An 18,955-nucleotide genomic window follows, 5' to 3' on the forward strand; every position below is an offset into this window, starting at 1 on the left:
AGATAAATTTATCATAGTACAAATAAATTAATATCTTAAAAAACAACAAATTAAATATCTTAAATTAATAAATTATACAATTTTATATATTATTTATATGTTATATAAATTTATTATTTTAAGATTATTAATTTATTAATAAATAAAATATTCATTTATAATATCTTTTATTTATCAATTTATGTTTGTTGAAGTAATATTAGATTTTTAAGTTTAAATATAAATAATTTATTATTTAAGTATATTTTTTAAATTTCAATCATAAATTGTTATTTAATAGTTTTTAATTAAATTTGAAAGTAAAAAAAAAATTATAATTGAAATCTCAGTTATCAATTACAGCTTAAAAGTATACTATTATTTCGATAAAGATAAATTTATCATAATACAAATAAATTAATATCTTAAAAAACAATAAATTAAATATCTTAAATTAATAAATTATACAATTTTATATATTATTTATATGTTATATAAGTTTATTATTTTAAGATTATTAATTTATTAATAAATAAAATATTCATTTATAATATCTTCTATTTATCAATTTATGTTTGTTGAAGTAATACTAGATTTTTAAATTTAAATATAAATAAATTATTATTTAAATATATTTTTAAAATTTCAATCATAAATTGTAATTTAATAATTTTTAATTAAATTTTAAATTTAAAAAAAAAATTAACTAAAGTCTCAATTGGTAACTGCGAGTTTAGTTCAAAAATGAAGCCTTAAGTTTTTTTTTTTTTTTTTTTTTTTTGTGGTGATTTTATGGTGAAGCTGAGTATTGCTCCCAGCACCAAGCAATAAGTGCTGTAAGATAAAACAAGAGGCATTTAAAAGTTGGATAATTGAAGAAGCACCTCGATAAAGAAGAAATAACTTCCAAAAAGGGAACAAATCTAAATCTAGCAAAATCTCCTAATTGAAGAAAAATAACCTGTATAAGGAAAATCTCTTCTGCAATAGTTTTCGGACAAGGCAATAAAATAGTCCGTATCTCCCCAGATATGGAAACGAGGGAATCTTCCCATATTGGGAACCATGCACAATGACTCATTCCCAAAAGGACCACTCTTTCTTCATACGACACCGTGATACGAAACCCACGTCAAGGAGCCAAAGAATTATATGAAAGCTGCATTACACATCCCACAAAAAGGGAAAAACAAATAGAGAAATTATAAATTTCGTTGGAGACCCACTTGTAGGTTTGGTAACAGTAACTGAAAAACCCAAATCAAAGCCAGATTTAGAACAAGCGAAGCGTGAAATTACCTCCGGAAAATGGTCCAGTAGACATCGCAGGCTCCACTAGATTTAGTTCAACTGCGGCTCTACCCACCTTACTCAACAGAGCCTGGCATCAGGTTTTTTTTTTTGCTGCTTTTGCTTTCCCCTTGGCTTTCTTTTACTCACCGGTCACCACTCAATTACTGTGTTTGGCAAAAAAGTCTGCATCTGGTCCACCACCATCAATGATTCCTTCAAGTTCAAGCCCTTGGCAAAAGAGACCAGTCCTTACTCTTTGCTTTGCAGTTTGCTGCTGTGATTCTGCATTCCGCTTACCTTCATTTTTCCTGTATTGAATCTCGCTGAATTCCTTTTGCAATGGCGGACGCACTCCTCTCCGCTTCACTTAAAGTTCTATTCGACAGGTTGGCTTCTCCGGAGCTCGTCAACTTCATCCGGGCACAAAAGCTCAGCCATGAACTCCTCAACAAATTGGAGAGGAAATTGCTGGTTGTCCACAAAGTGCTCAATGATGCGGAGATGAAGCAATTTTCAGACTCACTAGTCAAAGACTGGCTGGTTCAGGTTAAGGATGTTGCGTATCATGCGGAGGACCTGTTGGACGAGATCGCTACTGAAGCCTTGCGGTGCGAGATCGAAGCTTCTGATTCCCAAGCTAGCGGAACTCATAAGGCGTGGAACTGGGAAAAGGTCTCTACTTGGGTTAAGGTTCCATTTGCTAATCAAAGCATAAAGTCCAGGGTCATGGGCTTGATTACTGTACTTGAAAACATTGCACAAGAAAAAGTTGAGTTTGGGCTGAAAGAAGGCGAGGGTGAGGAACTGTCACCAAGACCACCATCCACTTCTCTGGTGGACGAGTCCTCTGTGTACGGCAGGAATGAAATTAAGGAGGAGATGGTGAAATGGTTGCTTTCTGATAAGGAAAATTCAACAGGCAACAACGTAGATGTGATGTCCATAGTGGGCATGGGCGGCAGCGGCAAGACCACACTCGCTCAGCTTCTCTATAACCATGACACGGTCAAGCAACACTTCCACTTGAAAGCATGGGTCTGTGTTTCCACTGAGATTTTTCTCATCAAGGAGGTGACAAAATCAATTCTCAAGGAAATCAGTTCTGAAACTAAACCTGATGACACCCTAAATTTGCTTCAGCTTAAACTCAAAGAGAGAGTAGGTAACAAGAAATTTCTTCTTGTTCTGGACGACGTATGGGATATGAAGTCTCTTCATTGGGATGGCCTACGAATTCCACTCCTCACTGCAGCAGAGGGAAGCAAGATCGTTGTGACTAGTCGTAGTGAAACTGCTGCAAAAATCATGCGAGCGGTCCCTACTCATCATCTGGGGACATTAAGCCCTCAAGATAGTTGGTCCCTATTTACAAAACTTGCATTTCCAAACGGACACTCCAGCGCTTATCGACAGCTTGAACCCATAGGGAGAAAGATTGTGGACAAGTGCCAAGGATTGCCTTTGGCTGTTAAAGCACTCGGAAGCCTCTTGTACTACAAGGCCGAAAAAAGAGAATGGGAAGATATTTTGAATAGCGAAACGTGGCATTCCCAAACTGATCATGAAATTCTTCCGTCTCTTAGATTGAGTTATCATCATCTCTCTCCTCCTGTGAAGCGTTGTTTTGCTTACTGTTCAATTTTTCCCAAGGATTATGAATTTGACAAAGAGAAGCTGATTCTATTATGGATGGCAGAAGGGCTTTTACACTCAGGACAAAGTAACAGAAGAATGGAAGAGGTAGGTGATTCATATTTTAATGAACTTTTAGCAAAGTCATTCTTTCTAAAATGTATTAGAGGAGAATAATCATGCTTTGTAATGCATGATCTAATACATGACTTGGCTCAACATATCTCCCAAGAATTTTGCATTCGATTGGAAGATTGTAAGCTGCAAAAAATATCTGATAAGGCTCGCCATTTTCTCCACTTTAAAAGTGACGATGACAAGGCAGTTGTGTTTGAAACTTTTGAGTCTGTTGGTGAAGCCAAACATCTCTGTTGGAAATCAAGCCAGCATCCTCTATTTACTTCCCTAATTAGTGTAATGTACAACCTTTATTATAATTGATTTAGGAGTAATTCTAGCAAGGTAGTTTATTCACTTTCCATGTAAGAGTAGTTTATATATTTAGGAGTAATTCTAGCAAGGTAGTTTATTCACTTTCCATGTAAGAGTAGTTTATTCACTTCCCATGTAAGAGTTTATTCACTTTCCATGTAAGAGAAATTCCAAACCGGAATTGTCTCATATCCGTAGGCTATTTATTTATGCTTTCATTCATTGTAAAGAAAGGTATCACAGAATGAATTGAGGTGTTCCTCCATATTTTGTCTTCAAATTCTTCATATTTTTTTTCAAATTCTTCATGGTATCAGAGCAGGTTTAATCCTGTCTCATCGTCTTCATCTTTAGTCAATTTTTTTTTTACTCAATTCTATTCTTCTAATTTATGCCTAAATACGGTCCAGCCTTTGGAATGGCTACCAATTCATCATCCTCTACTTCTGATATCATCATCTCATCATCTTCATCCTCTCATCAGATGGAAACCTCTCATCTTCCAATCACAGCCCATAAACTGAATGGGCAAAATTATTTGCAATGGTCTCAGTCCATATTAATGTTTATACGGGGAAAGGAGAAAGATGACTTCATCACCGGAGCTTCGGCGGCACCAGAAACCACAGCATCAACCTACAAAAAGTGGATAGCAGAAAATAATATGGTCATGTCCTGGCTAGTCAACTCTATGACCGCTGACATTGGTGAAAATTTTCTGTCATTTGATACTGCCAAAGAAATCTGGGACACTGCAAAAGAAACTTTCTCAGACAAGGAAAACACATCTGAAATCATCCAGATTGAAGGCATCCTCCACGATTTGCGTCAAGGGAACCTTACGGTAACTGAATATTTCAATACTCTTACTCGTCTATGGCGTCAACTTGATACGTTTGAGGTTCATAACTGGAATTGTGTTACAGATGGTTTTTTGTATAAAAAGATTGTCGAAGGGAAACGTGTGTTTAAATTTTTGTTAGGTTTGAACAAAAATCTTGATGAAATCAGAGGAAGAATCATGGGAGTAAAACCCCTACCTAGCCTCAGAGAGGCATTCTCTGAAGTCCGTCGCGAAGAAAGTCGGAAAAATCTCATGATGGGATCCCATCAACAACTAAATATGGCAGAAAGCTCGGCTCTTAAGACTCAATTCGCTCCTTTTGACAACCGTCAAAAAATTAAAGGAGGTAGACCTTGGTGTGATCATTGCAGAAAGCCGGGACACTCAAGAGAAACTTGCTGGAAGATTCATGGAAAGCCAGTAGATTGGAAGCCACGTCAACCACTTGAGAAAGAAGGACGAGGCAATCATGTGGCTACCGATGAACAATCGCCACAACCTGAAGCTAGCCCTTTTAATAAGGAGCAAATGGAGATGCTTCAGAAACTACTGTCTCCTCTTTTGTCAGTACAGTCACAAATTGGCTCATCTTCCAACCAGGTCATTGGTTCCGGAACCTTGGCTCACAAAGGTAATTTTTTGAGTGCCTTCACTGCTGGTAAGAAACGTAAAAAACCTTGGATAGTGGACTCAGGAGCATCTGATCATATGACGGGAGATGCGACAATTTTTGATACATATAGCTCATGTCCAAATAATTTAACAGTCCGAATAGCAGATGGTTCACTATCAAAGGTTGCCGAAACAGGTTCAGTTGTGCTATCAAGGGATCTTACTCTCAACTCTGTTCTCCTTGTTCCTAACTTGGACTGTAATCTATTGTCAATTAGTAAACTCACTAAGGAAAAGAGGTGTATTACTAATTTTTCCTCCACTCACTGTGAATTTCAGGATTTGGATTCGGGGAAGACGATTGGCAATGCTGAGGAATGCTCTGGACTCTACATCCTTAAGGAGCGCCATGATCCACAAGAACAACCTCAAATGACAGTTGGTAGTAATTCTTTTTCGGTTTCATGTCAAAATAACGATAGTGCAATTAGGTTGTGGCACTATCGCTTAGGTCATCCAAATGTTATGTATCTCAAGCATTTATTTCCTTCATTATTTAATAAAAATCCAAAATCCTTTGAGTGTGAAATCTGTCAATTATCAAAGCAAGTCTGGTCTCACTTTCCCATTCAACCCTATAAAGAGTCTAGTCCATTCTCAATGATTCATAGCGATATCTGGGGTCCGTCAAGAATAAAAAATGTAACTGGTACCAGGTGGTTTGTCTCATTCATAGATGATCACACTAGATTAACTTAGGTATTCCTCATGAAAGAAAAATCTGAAACGAGTCAAATTTTCAAAAATTTTAAAAATATGATTCAGACCCAATTCCAGTCAAAAATACAAATTCTAAAGTCTGATAATGCTAGGGATTATTTCAACTCCATTCTAGGAGAATTTCTAGCACAAGAAGGGATAGTTCACTTAAGTTCATGTGTTGATACCCCACAACAAAACGGAATCGCTGAAAGGAAAAATAGGCATTTGTTAGAGGTGGCTAGATCACTAATGTTCTCCATGAATGTTCCAAAATTATTCTGGGGGCAAGCTGTCCTTACGGCAGCCTACCTCATCAATAGGATGCCGTCTAGGGTACTAAAATTCCAAACACCTTGTCAAACACTCCTAAAATCCTTTTCGACTACTCGTCTCATCTCCACCGTCCCACCCAAAATTTTCGGGTGCTCTGTCTTTGTTCATATCAATCAACAACATAGAAGTAAACTTGATCCTAGGTCACTCAAGTGCATCTTTCTTGGGTATTCTTCAAATCAAAAAGGGTATAAGTGTTACTCTCCGGTCACAAGAAAATTCTACAATTCAATGGATGTCACCTTTTTTGAAACCCAGCCTTACTATCCCAAAAACGATATTCAGGGGGAGAATTCAACTCAAGAATATCAATTTTGGGATCTTGAGTCATTCAGTGAGTCACCCATCACCACTGAAAATCACATTCCTCCAGAGTCATTTAATCAACCCGAGTCCATTGTTGACTTGTGGGATAAGGAGCACATCCAAGAGGAAACGGAGGAAAGAGCACTTTCTCAACAAACCCATGAGGCAGAACCGGGTCCTAATCCAAGCAAACTTCCAGGTAACAATGCTCCTGATGGTACTGTTGATTCCGAGTTAGAAAATGATATTCTTAATATGCCCATAGCTTGGAGGAAAGGAGTTAGATCATGCACTCAGCATCCCATTGGAAATTTTATTTCTTATGATAAGCTATCACCTACGTTTCGTGCATTCACTTCTAGCATCACAGAGATACAAGTTCCTCAGAATATTCAGGAAGCTTTCAAGCATCCCATGGTGTTATACTGCGACAATCAAGCTGCCATCAGTATCGCTAAGAATCCGGTTCATCATGATCGAACTAAGCACGTGGAGATAGATCGACACTTTATCAAGGAAAAGATTGAAGAAGGAGTTTTCAAAGTCAGCTACACTCCGACAACCTGTCAAACGACTGACATTCTCACAAAAGCTCTTGCTCGAGTTAACTTCAAAGATCTGACAGAAAAACTTGGAATGATCAACATCTACAACGCGGCTTGAGGGGGAGTGTTGGAAATCAAGCCAGCATCCTCTGTTTACTTCCCTAATTAGTGTAATGTACAACCTTTATTATAATTGATTTAGGAGTAATTCTAGCAAGATAGTTTATTCACTTTCCATGTAAGAGTAGTTTATATATTTAGGAGTAATTCTAGCAAGGTATTTTATTCACTTTCCATGTAAGAGTAGTTTATTCACTTCCCATGTAAGAGTTTATTCACTTTCCATGTAAGGGAAATTCCATTCCGGAATTGTCTCATATCCGTAGGCTATTTATTTATGCTTTCATTCATTGTAAAGAAAGGTATCACAGAATGAATTGAGGTGTTCCTCCATATTTTGTCTTCAAATTCTTCATATTTTTTTTCAAATTCTTCAATCTCAGAACAATCTTAGAGGTGAAGAGATTACGACACCATCCTTTTTATTTATTGAGTACAAGAGTTTTACAAAATATATTACCAAAATTTAAATCCTTGCGCGTGTTGTCATTGTGTGAATACTACATAACAGATGTGCCTGATTCAATACACAATTTAAAACAGTTGCGTTACTTGGATCTCTCTACAACAATGATTGAAAGATTACCTGAATCAATATGTTGTTTGTGCAATTTACAAACAATGATGTTGAGTAAATGTAGGTGTCTTCTTGAATTGCCTTCAAAAATGAGGAAGTTGATTAATTTGCGCTATCTTGATATTAGTGGGTCTAATTCATTGAAAGAAATGCCAAATGATATAGATCAATTAAAAAGTTTGCAGAAATTGCCTAATTTTACTGTGGTCGGAGAAAGTGGATTCAGATTTGGAGAATTGTGGAAGCTTTCAGATATTAGAGGAAAACTTGAAATTTCAAAAATGGAGAATGTGGTGGGTGTTGAGGATGCATTGCAGGCGCATATGAAGGATAAGAAATACCTTGATGAGTTATCCTTGAATTGGAGTCACTACCGGATTGGGGATTATGTTAGACAAAGTGGGGCAACAGATGATATTCTTAATAGGCTAACACCTCATCCAAATTTAAAAAAGTTGTCCATTGGAGGGTATCCTGGTCTAACATTTCCAGATTGGCTTGGAGATGGATCATTTTCAAATCTCGTGTCCCTTCAGCTTTCAAATTGTGGGAATTGCTCAACATTGCCGCCATTGGGGCAGCTACCTTGTCTTGAACATATAAAGATCTCAGAAATGAGTGGAGTAGTGAGGGTGGGTAGTGAGTTTTATGGGAATTCTTCTTCCTTGCTGCATTCCTCATTCCCATCCCTGCACACTCTATCATTTGAAGATATGTCCAATTGGGAGAAATGGTTATGTTGTGGAGGCAGACATGGAGAATTCCCTCGTCTCCAGGAGCTTTCTATAAGTGACTGTCCAAAACTCACTGGGGAATTACCAATGCACCTTCCTTCATTGAAGGAACTTAACCTTCGAAATTGCCCACAGCTGCTTGTGCCTACACTCAACGTTCCTGCTGCCCGTGCATTGCAGTTGAAAAGGCAAACTTGTGGCTTCTTCATAGCTAGTCAAACTTCAGAAATTGAAATTTCAGACGTCTCTCAGTTGAAGCAACTTCCTGTGGTACCCCACAGTCTCTACATTAGAAAATGTGATTCTGTGGAGTCTCTACTAGAGGAGGAAATCCTGCAAACCAACATGTACAGATTGAAAATTTGTGACTCTTCTTTTTCCAGGTCCCCGAGCAAAGTTGGTTTACCCACTACATTGAGATCACTATCGATCTCCGACTTTTCCAGAGTGGACCTTCTTCTACCTGAGTTGTTCAGATGCCATCACCCGGTCCTCGAAAATCTATCAATCAATGGCGGTACATGTGATTCTCTCTCGTTGTCCTTCTCAATATTGGACATCTTCCCCAGGTTGACTTATTTCGAAATATATGGTCTTAAGGGGCTTGAGGAGCTCTGCATCTCGATTTCAGAGGGGGATCCCACATCTCTTAGTAATTTGAAGATCTATGGGTGCCCTAATCTTGTATACATCCAACTGCCCGCTCTCGATTTGATGTGCCATGAGATTTGCAATTGCTCCAATCTCAAATTGCTGGCGCACACCCATTCATCTCTGCAGAAACTGAGTTTAGAGGATTGTCCAGAATTGTTGTTGCACAGAGAGGGTTTGCCTTCCAACCTAAGGGAACTTGAAATATGGACCTGCAACCAACTCACGCCACAGCTGGACTGGGATTTGCAAAGACTGACCTCTCTTACTCATTTCAGAATCTATGGTGGATGTGAAGACGTGGAATTATTTCCCAAGGAGTGTCTGCTGCCTTCTTCTCTAACTCATCTTTCAATCGGGAATCTTCCAAATCTCAAGTCTCTTGACAGCAGGGGGCTTCAACAACTCACCTCTCTTCTACAATTACACATCGGGAACTGCCCTGAGCTCCAATTCTCAACAGGATCTGTTCTTCAACGCCTTATCTCTCTCAAGGAATTACGAATCTGGTCGTGCCGAAGGCTCCAATCCTTGACAGAAGCGGGTCTTCACCACCTCACGACTCTTGAAACCTTAAGAATCAGCGGCTGCCCTAAGGTCCAGTACTTGACAAAAGAGAGACTGCCAGACTCCCTCTCTTATCTGTTTGTCTACGATTGTCCTTCACTGGAACAACGGTGCCAATTTGAGAAAGGGCAAGAATGGCGTTATATATCTCACATTCCAAAAATATTGATCAATCGTGTGCTATTTTAATGGAAGTGGCACTGCACCAACACATGGGCAGGTAATTGTTGTGTGCTTAAAACTTATTTTCTCTACAAAATTTATGTTCCACCCAAATTTCTAATCTCAAGAATAGGTCTGCTTAATTCCTTGCCTCCGTTCAAGAATCACTTAATCTCCTACATTGTTAAGGTTTTGACCTCCTTAAGTCTAAAATTAAGTGTATGTACTTCCTGGGTTTTTTTTTTAAATCATAAAATAATAGTAACTTTTGTATTTTAACTCTTAAAGATTTACATTGAAAAATTAATAATTTTAAAAATTGTTTAAAACAATGAAGGTATCAAAAAAAATTTAGGGCAAAAAATTTTGGTAGTGTTTTTTAAAATTTATTTTTAAGAATTGTTTTCAAATTAAAAAACAAAAAATAGTTTTTTTATATTTTTTTATAAACTAGAATGTTTGGCAAGATATTTTAAAAAATAGTTTTTTAAAACAAAAAACAATAATGTTGTTTAGGTTAAAGAATTTGTATTATTTTTAAAAACAATGTATTACTTTTATTTTATAAAATTAAATTATAATAATATGAAATCAAATTCAAGTTAAGTCTTATTAAAAAATAAAAATTAAATACATAATTATATATTAATTAAAAATAAATAATTTTGTTTTTAATTATGAAACAATTTTTTTAAAAACAAATGATAATTTTAATTGACAAATGATAATTTTATGTAGAAGAGAAATAATAGAATGCATGTGTTTTTCTATTATTTTAAAAAACAGATGAAAATAATTTTTACTTGTTTTCTAAAAGTTATTCTTTATTTTACTTTGTTTTTAAAAACGTGAAATCAAGAAGAATAACCAAACAGTGTCATTAATTTTTTAAAACTGTTTTCTATTTTTTTTTAAAAAAAATTATTTTTAAAAACTTTGTCCAAGAGGCTCTTATTCTCTCAAATTTTAAATTTTTTTAAAATGTAAGTTTTAAAGACAAGGTAAATCTATACTCATTGTATAAGATGCTTTACTTATTTATAGAAGCTTCTGATTTTAAAAACAAATGCTTCTTCTTGGTCTGTTTATGCAGGAAATTTCTGATGACATTCGCAGCATAAACACTAGTAGCCATGGTAGTGAGATTTGTGGATTTAACAACCATTGTATTGCTTGATGAAGATGGGAGGTGGTCTAGATTGTTGCATGTATGGGTATTCTTTCTTGGATACAGATTCTAAAGACAATTTTTTTTCAATTGCCCTGTTTCCAAGTAGATGAAGGGGGAGCAGAGAAGAATGTGGTACATGGGCTATTGATAAGCAAAATCGAGTTCCAGAGGGAACATAATCCCATGATCTTGTATATATGCAATTGCCCTCTCTCAACTCCAAAAATAGTGATCAATGGTCAGTTATTTTAATGAAAGTGGTACTGCATCAATATACAGTGAGGTAATTTTTTCTATGCTTAAACCTATTTTCTTTAGAAAAGTTAAGTTCCAATTCATAAAGTAGCTGGCCAAGTACTCATGTTTCAAAATTTCTAACAATCTCTACAATTGCATGTCTCCATAACTCATTTTTTAGTTTTCTTATTGGGAATTTGGTTATGCAGCATACTCAATCCTGTCTTTCTTTTTTTTTTTTTTAAGAATTTTCTAATGAAGTAAAGAAAGATTGACCCATGGTAATTCATATTTTAAAGAAGCCAGTTATCATATTTTCATGACACCATCAATTTACTTTTCGGAATGGGTAGAGATGACTCTTAGCTACTTGTGTATTTATCCCCTGTAAGAACATGTGGATACATTTTTAGGTAATTCATGGTTATTGAAATATGTATTGAATCTTACCCACATCATAATATGTACTTAGTTGGCTACATATGTAATATACATGTTACAACTTTGCTCCATTCAATATCAAAATAAATTGATCACTACTTTTTTCTTTTATGTGTCTCATATTAAGTAACAAGGATCAGCATAGAAGACTTACTATGAGAACAATGTTTGATATGACCATAGAAAAAAATATGAGGTAAACATCAATAACTTTATGCCAATGTATTTTTAAATTTGGGAACATTTGGAAAACTACAGTTCCAAAAGCAACATTTTTATGTGAGGTATTTTTATGGTATTGAATTTATAGAATTTTTTAGTTATCTGAACTCTTTTCTGGTTCAGTAGCCAGCACTGATTGAGGGCCCCTGTAGAAAAAAGTCAGTCTATTTTGCACTAACCCAGTGGACCACCTTCAAAAGGTGAGCAGATTGACACAAATCTTTGTTATGTAGTTGCTATACATGTTTCTGTCCTAATTTTGATGTTCTATTGTTCTTGTTTTGGCTTTTCTTAGGTCTTGACTATGACCAAATGATCGATCATTTGCAAAATTGGCATTGCCATGCCTATATACACTTTTGTTTGTGACTATGAGCATTGGTTCTCATTTTTCATTTGAGCAGGAGCCAATTGTTTATTCATGAAGAAAATTAAAAAGTCCAAGTCTAAATGAAGGTCTATACCGCAAAATTCCCACGACGAATATTGTAATTAAATTGTCTTGACTATAAGACTTTTGTGGTTTTGTTTTTTATTTTGATGTTGTTATTATCTTAAAGTAGTTGAGTGCAATTCTCTCATTGAACTTTTTGATGTTGTATAGAAATGATGATTTTGAGCTTATTCCCCATCTTCATGCTTTAGAAAATTTACTCTTCTATATTATGAGCTAATTCACCACCTCTTATGAAGAAGAGTTGGTTGTTGACTATATTAAATATTCTCCGGATTTATTTTTCTGAACTTTTTATGATACAAGGTTTGTTCTCAATCTCAAGAAAGTTCATTTTGAGAGCATATTTGACTACTAGTCAAGCTGGACTAGCCTGTGACTAGCTTGTGACTCAATTCCATTAACCAACATCAATGGTATCAACTATGGACGACCCTTGCTTGGTTGGGTTGAGTTGCAGTCAAACTCAAGTATGTTCACATTGTAAGTTCGGAGATGAAAATTAAGTTGTAACTTGTAACCGTATTGTCACAAACGAAAAGGATATTGAGAGAAGTTACTTGAGGAAATTAGTTTCAACACTGATTGACATTCTAATAATTTTCTTTTTCATACTTCTCTAGTAGCTTAAAATCATATAGAACGTACTTGTGATTGAATATTTAAGAGGCCAAAACCACATGTACTTGAATGACCTGCTCAAATTAACATGGTGATTTTCCAGTTTTTACATATTCTATGCTAATTCTATTATTGGTAACCAATTTTTTTTTTGAAAATATGGCTTTAGTTATTTATGCCTGGGCGTGCTTCAAGAATCCCACTGATACCATCTTGCCTCTTATCAGAAGATAGAGACTTTGGGAATGATATTACTACAAGACAACACTTGATTTTGATTTTATAAGCACCGAAAACAGAACACTGCAAACCATTGGAACTGCATTAATACTTCTTGGTCTGTTCTGCAGGCAATTACTGATGACAATTGCAGCGCAGCTGCAAGTGGCCATGGCGGCGGGATTTGTGGATTCAACAGCTATTGTATTGTTTGATGAGGAGAGGGGCTGTTCAGATATGAGTGCCTGTGTAAGCATTCTTTCTTGGCTCCAGATTTTAAAGACCAAATTTCCCAATGCCCAGTTGCCAAGCAGATGAAGGGGAAGCAAAGAAGAATGCAGTAGAGTTCATAGAATTAAACAACACAGACTGGCAAATCTCCAATTATGAACTTCGGATTGGATGCACTGTTGAAAAGGAGAAATTTTAAAGAGTCGCGTAAAGAGGATTGCTTCTGTGCAGTAGCCATTTATACAAACAATGTGTTGGCAGAAGAGATTCCTTTTCTCCTATGGAAGACAGAGCAAAAGGCTTGCAGACAGGCCCAGATAAGTCTACCTTGATTCTTGTTGGGTCACTACTCCTTGGCAGCTTAGTGTTCTTCCATCTTTTTGTGTGGTTAGCTATAGTTGGGCTTCTGTCTTCTGATACTTTAAGAAACTGATCAGTCTCCAGTTTGTTTCAAGCATACTGGGGACTAAGGAGTAACATTTGCAAGCACTTATTCCCTAGGCAATCGATGCTACTTCTCTAAATAAATTTCTAATTTTTCTTTTTTAATTTTTATCAATGTACTTGTTCCTCTACTATCATTTTGTACCCACATTATGACATTGACACCCAAAGGAAAAAATTTTAAAAGTAGCATAATGTTGTTACCTTTTATGTTGCATGCCATCTTAGAAGATGATTGATCAAATTAATTATTTTTTTTGAAGGGGCTAATTATGTTCTATATGCAATTAGTGAACATGAATTACCAAACAATAATTTAGTATGCAGATAAAGAAGTGGCAAAAGGGTACAAAGATTGAATTCACCAAAAATGGGGAGTTCAAACTCGTTGACAAAGGAGGATATGTGCTTTGGAGAACTCAGTCCGCTGTTAAAGGGGTTACTCATGCTGCTACGCTCGACAATGGTAACTTTGTTCTTGAGAGTGAGAATGAAGGGGAGTTGCCAAGCAAATGAAGATGAAGCGAATAAAGCGAAGGATGAAGTGGAGTTGAAAGAATTAAACAACACAGATTGGTTGATCAGGAGAAGTGTAAAGAGTCATGTAAAGAGGATTGCTTCTTCAAAGTAGCCATTTATAGAGACAATGTGTTAGAAGAAGATTTCCTCTTTCATATGGAAGACGGGCTTTTGGAATTTCTTTCTGTTCATCTCAAATCATTGCCTTTTTATCATTTGTACGAAAATATGTTCTTTTTACATAACATGAGTTCAAATAAAAGAGGGGATGATATATATTAATGCTAAGATAAGATGTAGAATATGCATATCCCATATATAATAAATTTATTTATTTTATTAATTTTTAATTTTTTTATATTAGTTATTTTAGAAAATAAAAACTTTTATTATAAAATTAAATTTCAAATAAAAAATAATTAAAGAAAATATTTATAGTATATATTGTAAAATAATATTAATAACCATGGCTTTACATCCATGACTTTTTTTTTTTTTTTTTTATCATAATTGTTTTAAGTGTATCTTACAAATTTACAATATTTTAAGGTTAGATATTTAATAAACAAATATATTGCTTAAAATTAGTAAAAATTAATATAACTTAAAATTAATAATGATAAATATTCATTACAACTAACAAGGATAAATTTGCTAGTTTGATAATTTAAAATAAATTTCAGATTAATTTTACCAAACAACCTTAACACTTAAAATAAAAATAAATCAATAATAAATTTAAATTAACAACTTAAAAATAATTTAATTTAAAATTAATTTAAGCCATTAAATAATAAATATTAAGTTTTACCAAATGCATGCAAAAGTTTTTTAAATACCTCAATTTTTTTATTTAATTTTTAAAATTTATTACATTTTCAATACAAGTTTTGGAGAGTTTTTATATTATATATATATAAGAAAAGATTTCTTATATAATTAAACTTTTATGTTTCTTTTTTCTAAATTTATTTAATTACCCGTGCACAGCAACAAGGGGTTTGGAGTCCAAATTTCAACACTCCAAACTACAAAGAAAAATTTATGCTCACTTGAATCATTCATCATATTTGTATTAATAATGATTTTTTATGGCATCCCACTTGAAGAAAATCATCTAACCATAAAATTTTTCAATATGTAGAAAGTAATATCATTATAAAAATATAGAAAACAATAATTTTCATAATTTGATGCTTTTGAGTCATATATTTTTTTAATATAAAATTAATTAGGGTAATAAATTTCATAATTAAATTTGAACTATAATGGTGGTGAGTTTTATGGGAGTTCTTCTTCCTCGCCTCAGCCCTCCTCCCCATCCCTACAAATTCTTCATTTTATCAAATGTCCATTTGGGAGAAATGGTTATGTCGTGGAGGCAGACATAGAGAATTCCCTCGTCTCCAGGAGCTTTCTATAGTGATGTGTCACCAACTCATTGGGGAATTACCAATACACCTTCCTTCATTGAAGGAACTTTACGTTGAAAATTGTTCGCAGCTGCTTGTGCCTACACTCAATGTTCCTGTTGTTCGTAGATTGCTCTTGAAAAGGGAAACTTGTGGCTTCACAGCTCTTCAAACTTCAGAAATTGAAATTTCAGATGTCTCTCAGTTGAAGCAACTTGCAGTGATACCCCACAATCTCTTCATTAAAAATTGTGATTCTGTGAAGTCTCTACTAGAGGACGAATTCCTACAAACCAACATGTACGGTTTGGAAATTTGTGATTGCTCTTTTTCCAGATCCCCGAGGAAAGTTGGCTTACCTATAACATTGAAATCACTATCAATCTCTAACTGTTCCAAATTGGACCTTCTTCTACCTGAGTTATTCAAATGTCATCACCCTATCCTTGAAAATCTATCGATCGATGGTGGTACCTGTTAAGCCATGTACAGTTGTAACTAAACCAAATTAGTTAGAAACCTGTATCTAGATGATTAGTTCTGGTATTGTTAAATAATTAGTTATAAAGTATAACTAACTTCAAATACATATAAATATGTTGAATCACTTCTCACAAAGAAGAAGAAATCTCAAGAAAATAAAGTCTTTCAGAAGTTCAAGAAACCTCTGTTTCACTTTGTTTTCAATTTTATTCCATTCAGCTTTCTTTCAATTCTCACAATACCTATGATAATTCTCTCCCGTTATCCTTCTCAATATTGGACATCTCCCCCAAGTTGACTAATTTCACAATCAATGGTCTTAAGGGGCTTGAGAAGCTCTGCATTTCGATTTCAGAGGGGGATCCCACATCTCTTCATAAATTGGAAATCAATGGGTGCTATGATCTTGTATACATCCAACTGCTCCTCTCGAGTCGATGTCCCATTTGATTCACAGTTGTTCCAAGCTCAAATTGTTGGCACATACCCATTCATCTCTGCAGAAGCTGCGTTTAGGGGATTGTCGAGAATTGTTGTTTCACAGAGAGGGCTTGCCTTCCAACCTATGTGAACTTCAAATCTGTCGTTGCAACCAACTAACGTCCCAGGTGGACTATTGGACGGGCTATTGACAAGCAAATTCGAGTTACAGAGGAAACATAATCCCATGATCTTTTATACATGCAATTGCCCTCTCTCAACTCCAAAAATAGTAATCAATGATCTGTTATCTTAATGAAAGTGTTACTGCATCAATATACAGTCAGGTAATTTGTACTATGCTTAAACTTATTTTCTTCAGAAAAGTTAAGTTCTAATTCATAAAGTAGCTGTCCAAGTACTCATGTTTCAAAATCTCTAACAATCTCTATAGTTGCATGTCTGCATAATTCATTTTCTAGTCTTCTTGTTGGGAATTTGGTTGTGTAGCATTCTCTGTTTTGTTTTGTTATTTATTTATTTATTTAAGAATTTTCTAATAAAGAGGAAAAGAGTAAAGAAAGATTGATCCTTGGTAATTCACATTGTAATGAAGCTGGTTATCATATTTTCATGACATCTTCAATTTACCTTTTTGAATAGGCAGAGATGACTCTTAACTACTTGTGTGTTTATCTCCTATAAGAATATGTATATACATTTTTAGATATTTCATGGTTATTGAAATATGTATTGAATCTTACCCACGTCATAATATGTTCTTAATAGGCTACATATGTAATGTACATGTTGTAACTTTGCTCCCTTCGATATCAAAATAAATTAATCTCTACTTTTTCTTTTCTTTTCTTTTATGTGTCTCATATTAAGCAACAAGGATCAGCATAGAAGACTTATTATAAGAACAAAGTTTGATATGACTACATGATCATTTGCAAAATTGACATCGCCATGCCCACTCTTCTGCCTATGACTATGAGCATTGGTTCTCATTTTTCATTTGAGCAAGAGCCAATTGTTTATTCATAAAGAAAATTAAAAAAATCCAAGTCTAAATGAAGGTCTATACCACAGAACTCCCATGAAGAATATTTTAATCAAATTGTCTTGACTATAAGACTTTGTCATTCTGTTTTTTATTTTGATGTTGTTATTATCTTGAAGTAGCCGAGTGCAATTCTCTCATCGAACTTTCTTATTTTGTATAGAAATAATGATTTTGAACTTATTCCTCATCTTCATGCTTTAGAAAATTTACTCTTCTATATTTTGAGCTTATTCAATATCAGGAAAGTTCGTTTTGAGAGCATATTTGACGAATAGTTAGCCCAAATACTGAAGATGAGCATTTTATGTGACTCAATTCCATCGACCAACCTCAATGGGATGAAGTACGGATGGCCTTTGCTTGGTTGGGTCAAGTTACTATCAGACTCTAGTATGTTCACATTTTAAGTCTAGAGATGAAAATTAAGTTGCAACTTGTAACTGAAGGTCTTTAATATCGTCACAAAGGAAAAGGACATTGAGAGAAGTTACTTAAGGACATTAGTTTCCACTGGTTGATATTCTCATAATTTTCTTTTTCATACTTCTCTAGTAGTTGAAAATCATATAGAATATACTTGTTGAATAATTAAGAGGCCAAAACCACATGTTTGAATGGCCTGCTAAAATTAACATGGTGATTTTCCAGTTTTTACATATTCTATGCTAATTCTACCAAGTTTTTCTTGATTGGTAACCAACACAGATTGGCAAATCTCCAATAATGAACTTCGGATTGGACGGACTGTTGACAAGGATAATAAAGAGGATTGCTTCTGTGCAGTAGCCATTTATATAGACAATACGTTGGCAGAAGAGATTTCTACTCTCCTGTGGAAGACAGAGCAAAAGGCTTGCAGACAGGCCCAGATAAGTCTACCTTGATCCTTGTTGGGTCACTACTCCTTGGCAGCTTAATGTTCTTCAATCTTTTTGTGTGGTTAGCTGTAGCTGTGGCTGCTGTCTTCTGATACTGTAAGAAACTGATTTGTCTCCAATTTGTTTCAAGCATACTGGGGACCAAGGAGTGACATCTGTAGACACTTATTCCCTAGGCAATTGATGCGACTTCTCTGAATAAATTTCCAATTTTTCTTTTTTAATTTTTATCAATGTCCTTGTTCCTATACTGTTAGTTTGTACCCCACATTATGACATTCACACCCGAAGGAAATTTTTTTTAAAAAGTGGCATAATCTTGTTACCTTTTATGTAACATGGCATCTTAGAAGATGATTGATCATTTTAATTAGTTTTGTTTCAAGGGACTAATTATGTTCTTCTATGTGCAATTAGTGAACATGGATTACCAAACAATAATTAGGTATGCAGACAAACAAGTGGTATTAAGGGCCCAAGATTGAACTCACCAAAAATGGGGAGGTCAAACTCATTGATCAAGGGGGAGACGAAATTTGGAGACATAGTATGCTGATCAAAAATGGAATCTTTGTCAATTCATCT

General features: G+C 34.8%; 2 protein-coding genes across 2 annotated transcripts; both read left to right on the forward strand.

Annotated features, from left to right (window-relative positions):
- The first annotated feature begins 1,611 nt into the window (after positions 1-1,611).
- Positions 1,612-5,489, forward strand: LOC100241991 (putative disease resistance RPP13-like protein 1). Its single transcript, XM_059741893.1, has 4 exons — positions 1,612-3,012; positions 3,890-4,811; positions 4,947-5,051; positions 5,464-5,489. Exons 1-4 carry the CDS (start codon positions 1,612-1,614, stop codon positions 5,487-5,489), a joined length of 2,454 nt encoding a protein of 817 aa, XP_059597876.1.
- Positions 5,490-7,241: 1,752 nt separating this feature from the next.
- Positions 7,242-13,694, forward strand: LOC104877378 (putative disease resistance protein At3g14460). The gene is made up of 5 exons (XM_019223924.2): positions 7,242-9,607; positions 10,643-11,003; positions 11,526-11,594; positions 11,747-11,820; positions 13,046-13,694. The coding sequence occupies exon 1, from the start codon at positions 7,429-7,431 to the stop codon at positions 9,574-9,576; it is 2,148 nt and encodes a 715-aa protein (XP_019079469.2). The 5' UTR covers positions 7,242-7,428; the 3' UTR covers positions 9,577-9,607; positions 10,643-11,003; positions 11,526-11,594; positions 11,747-11,820; positions 13,046-13,694.
- The last annotated feature ends 5,261 nt before the right edge of the window (positions 13,695-18,955 follow it).

Source organism: Vitis vinifera, chromosome 13 (genome assembly GCF_030704535.1).
Source record: "Vitis vinifera cultivar Pinot Noir 40024 chromosome 13, ASM3070453v1".
Lineage (NCBI taxonomy): Eukaryota > Viridiplantae > Streptophyta > Magnoliopsida > Vitales > Vitaceae > Vitis > Vitis vinifera.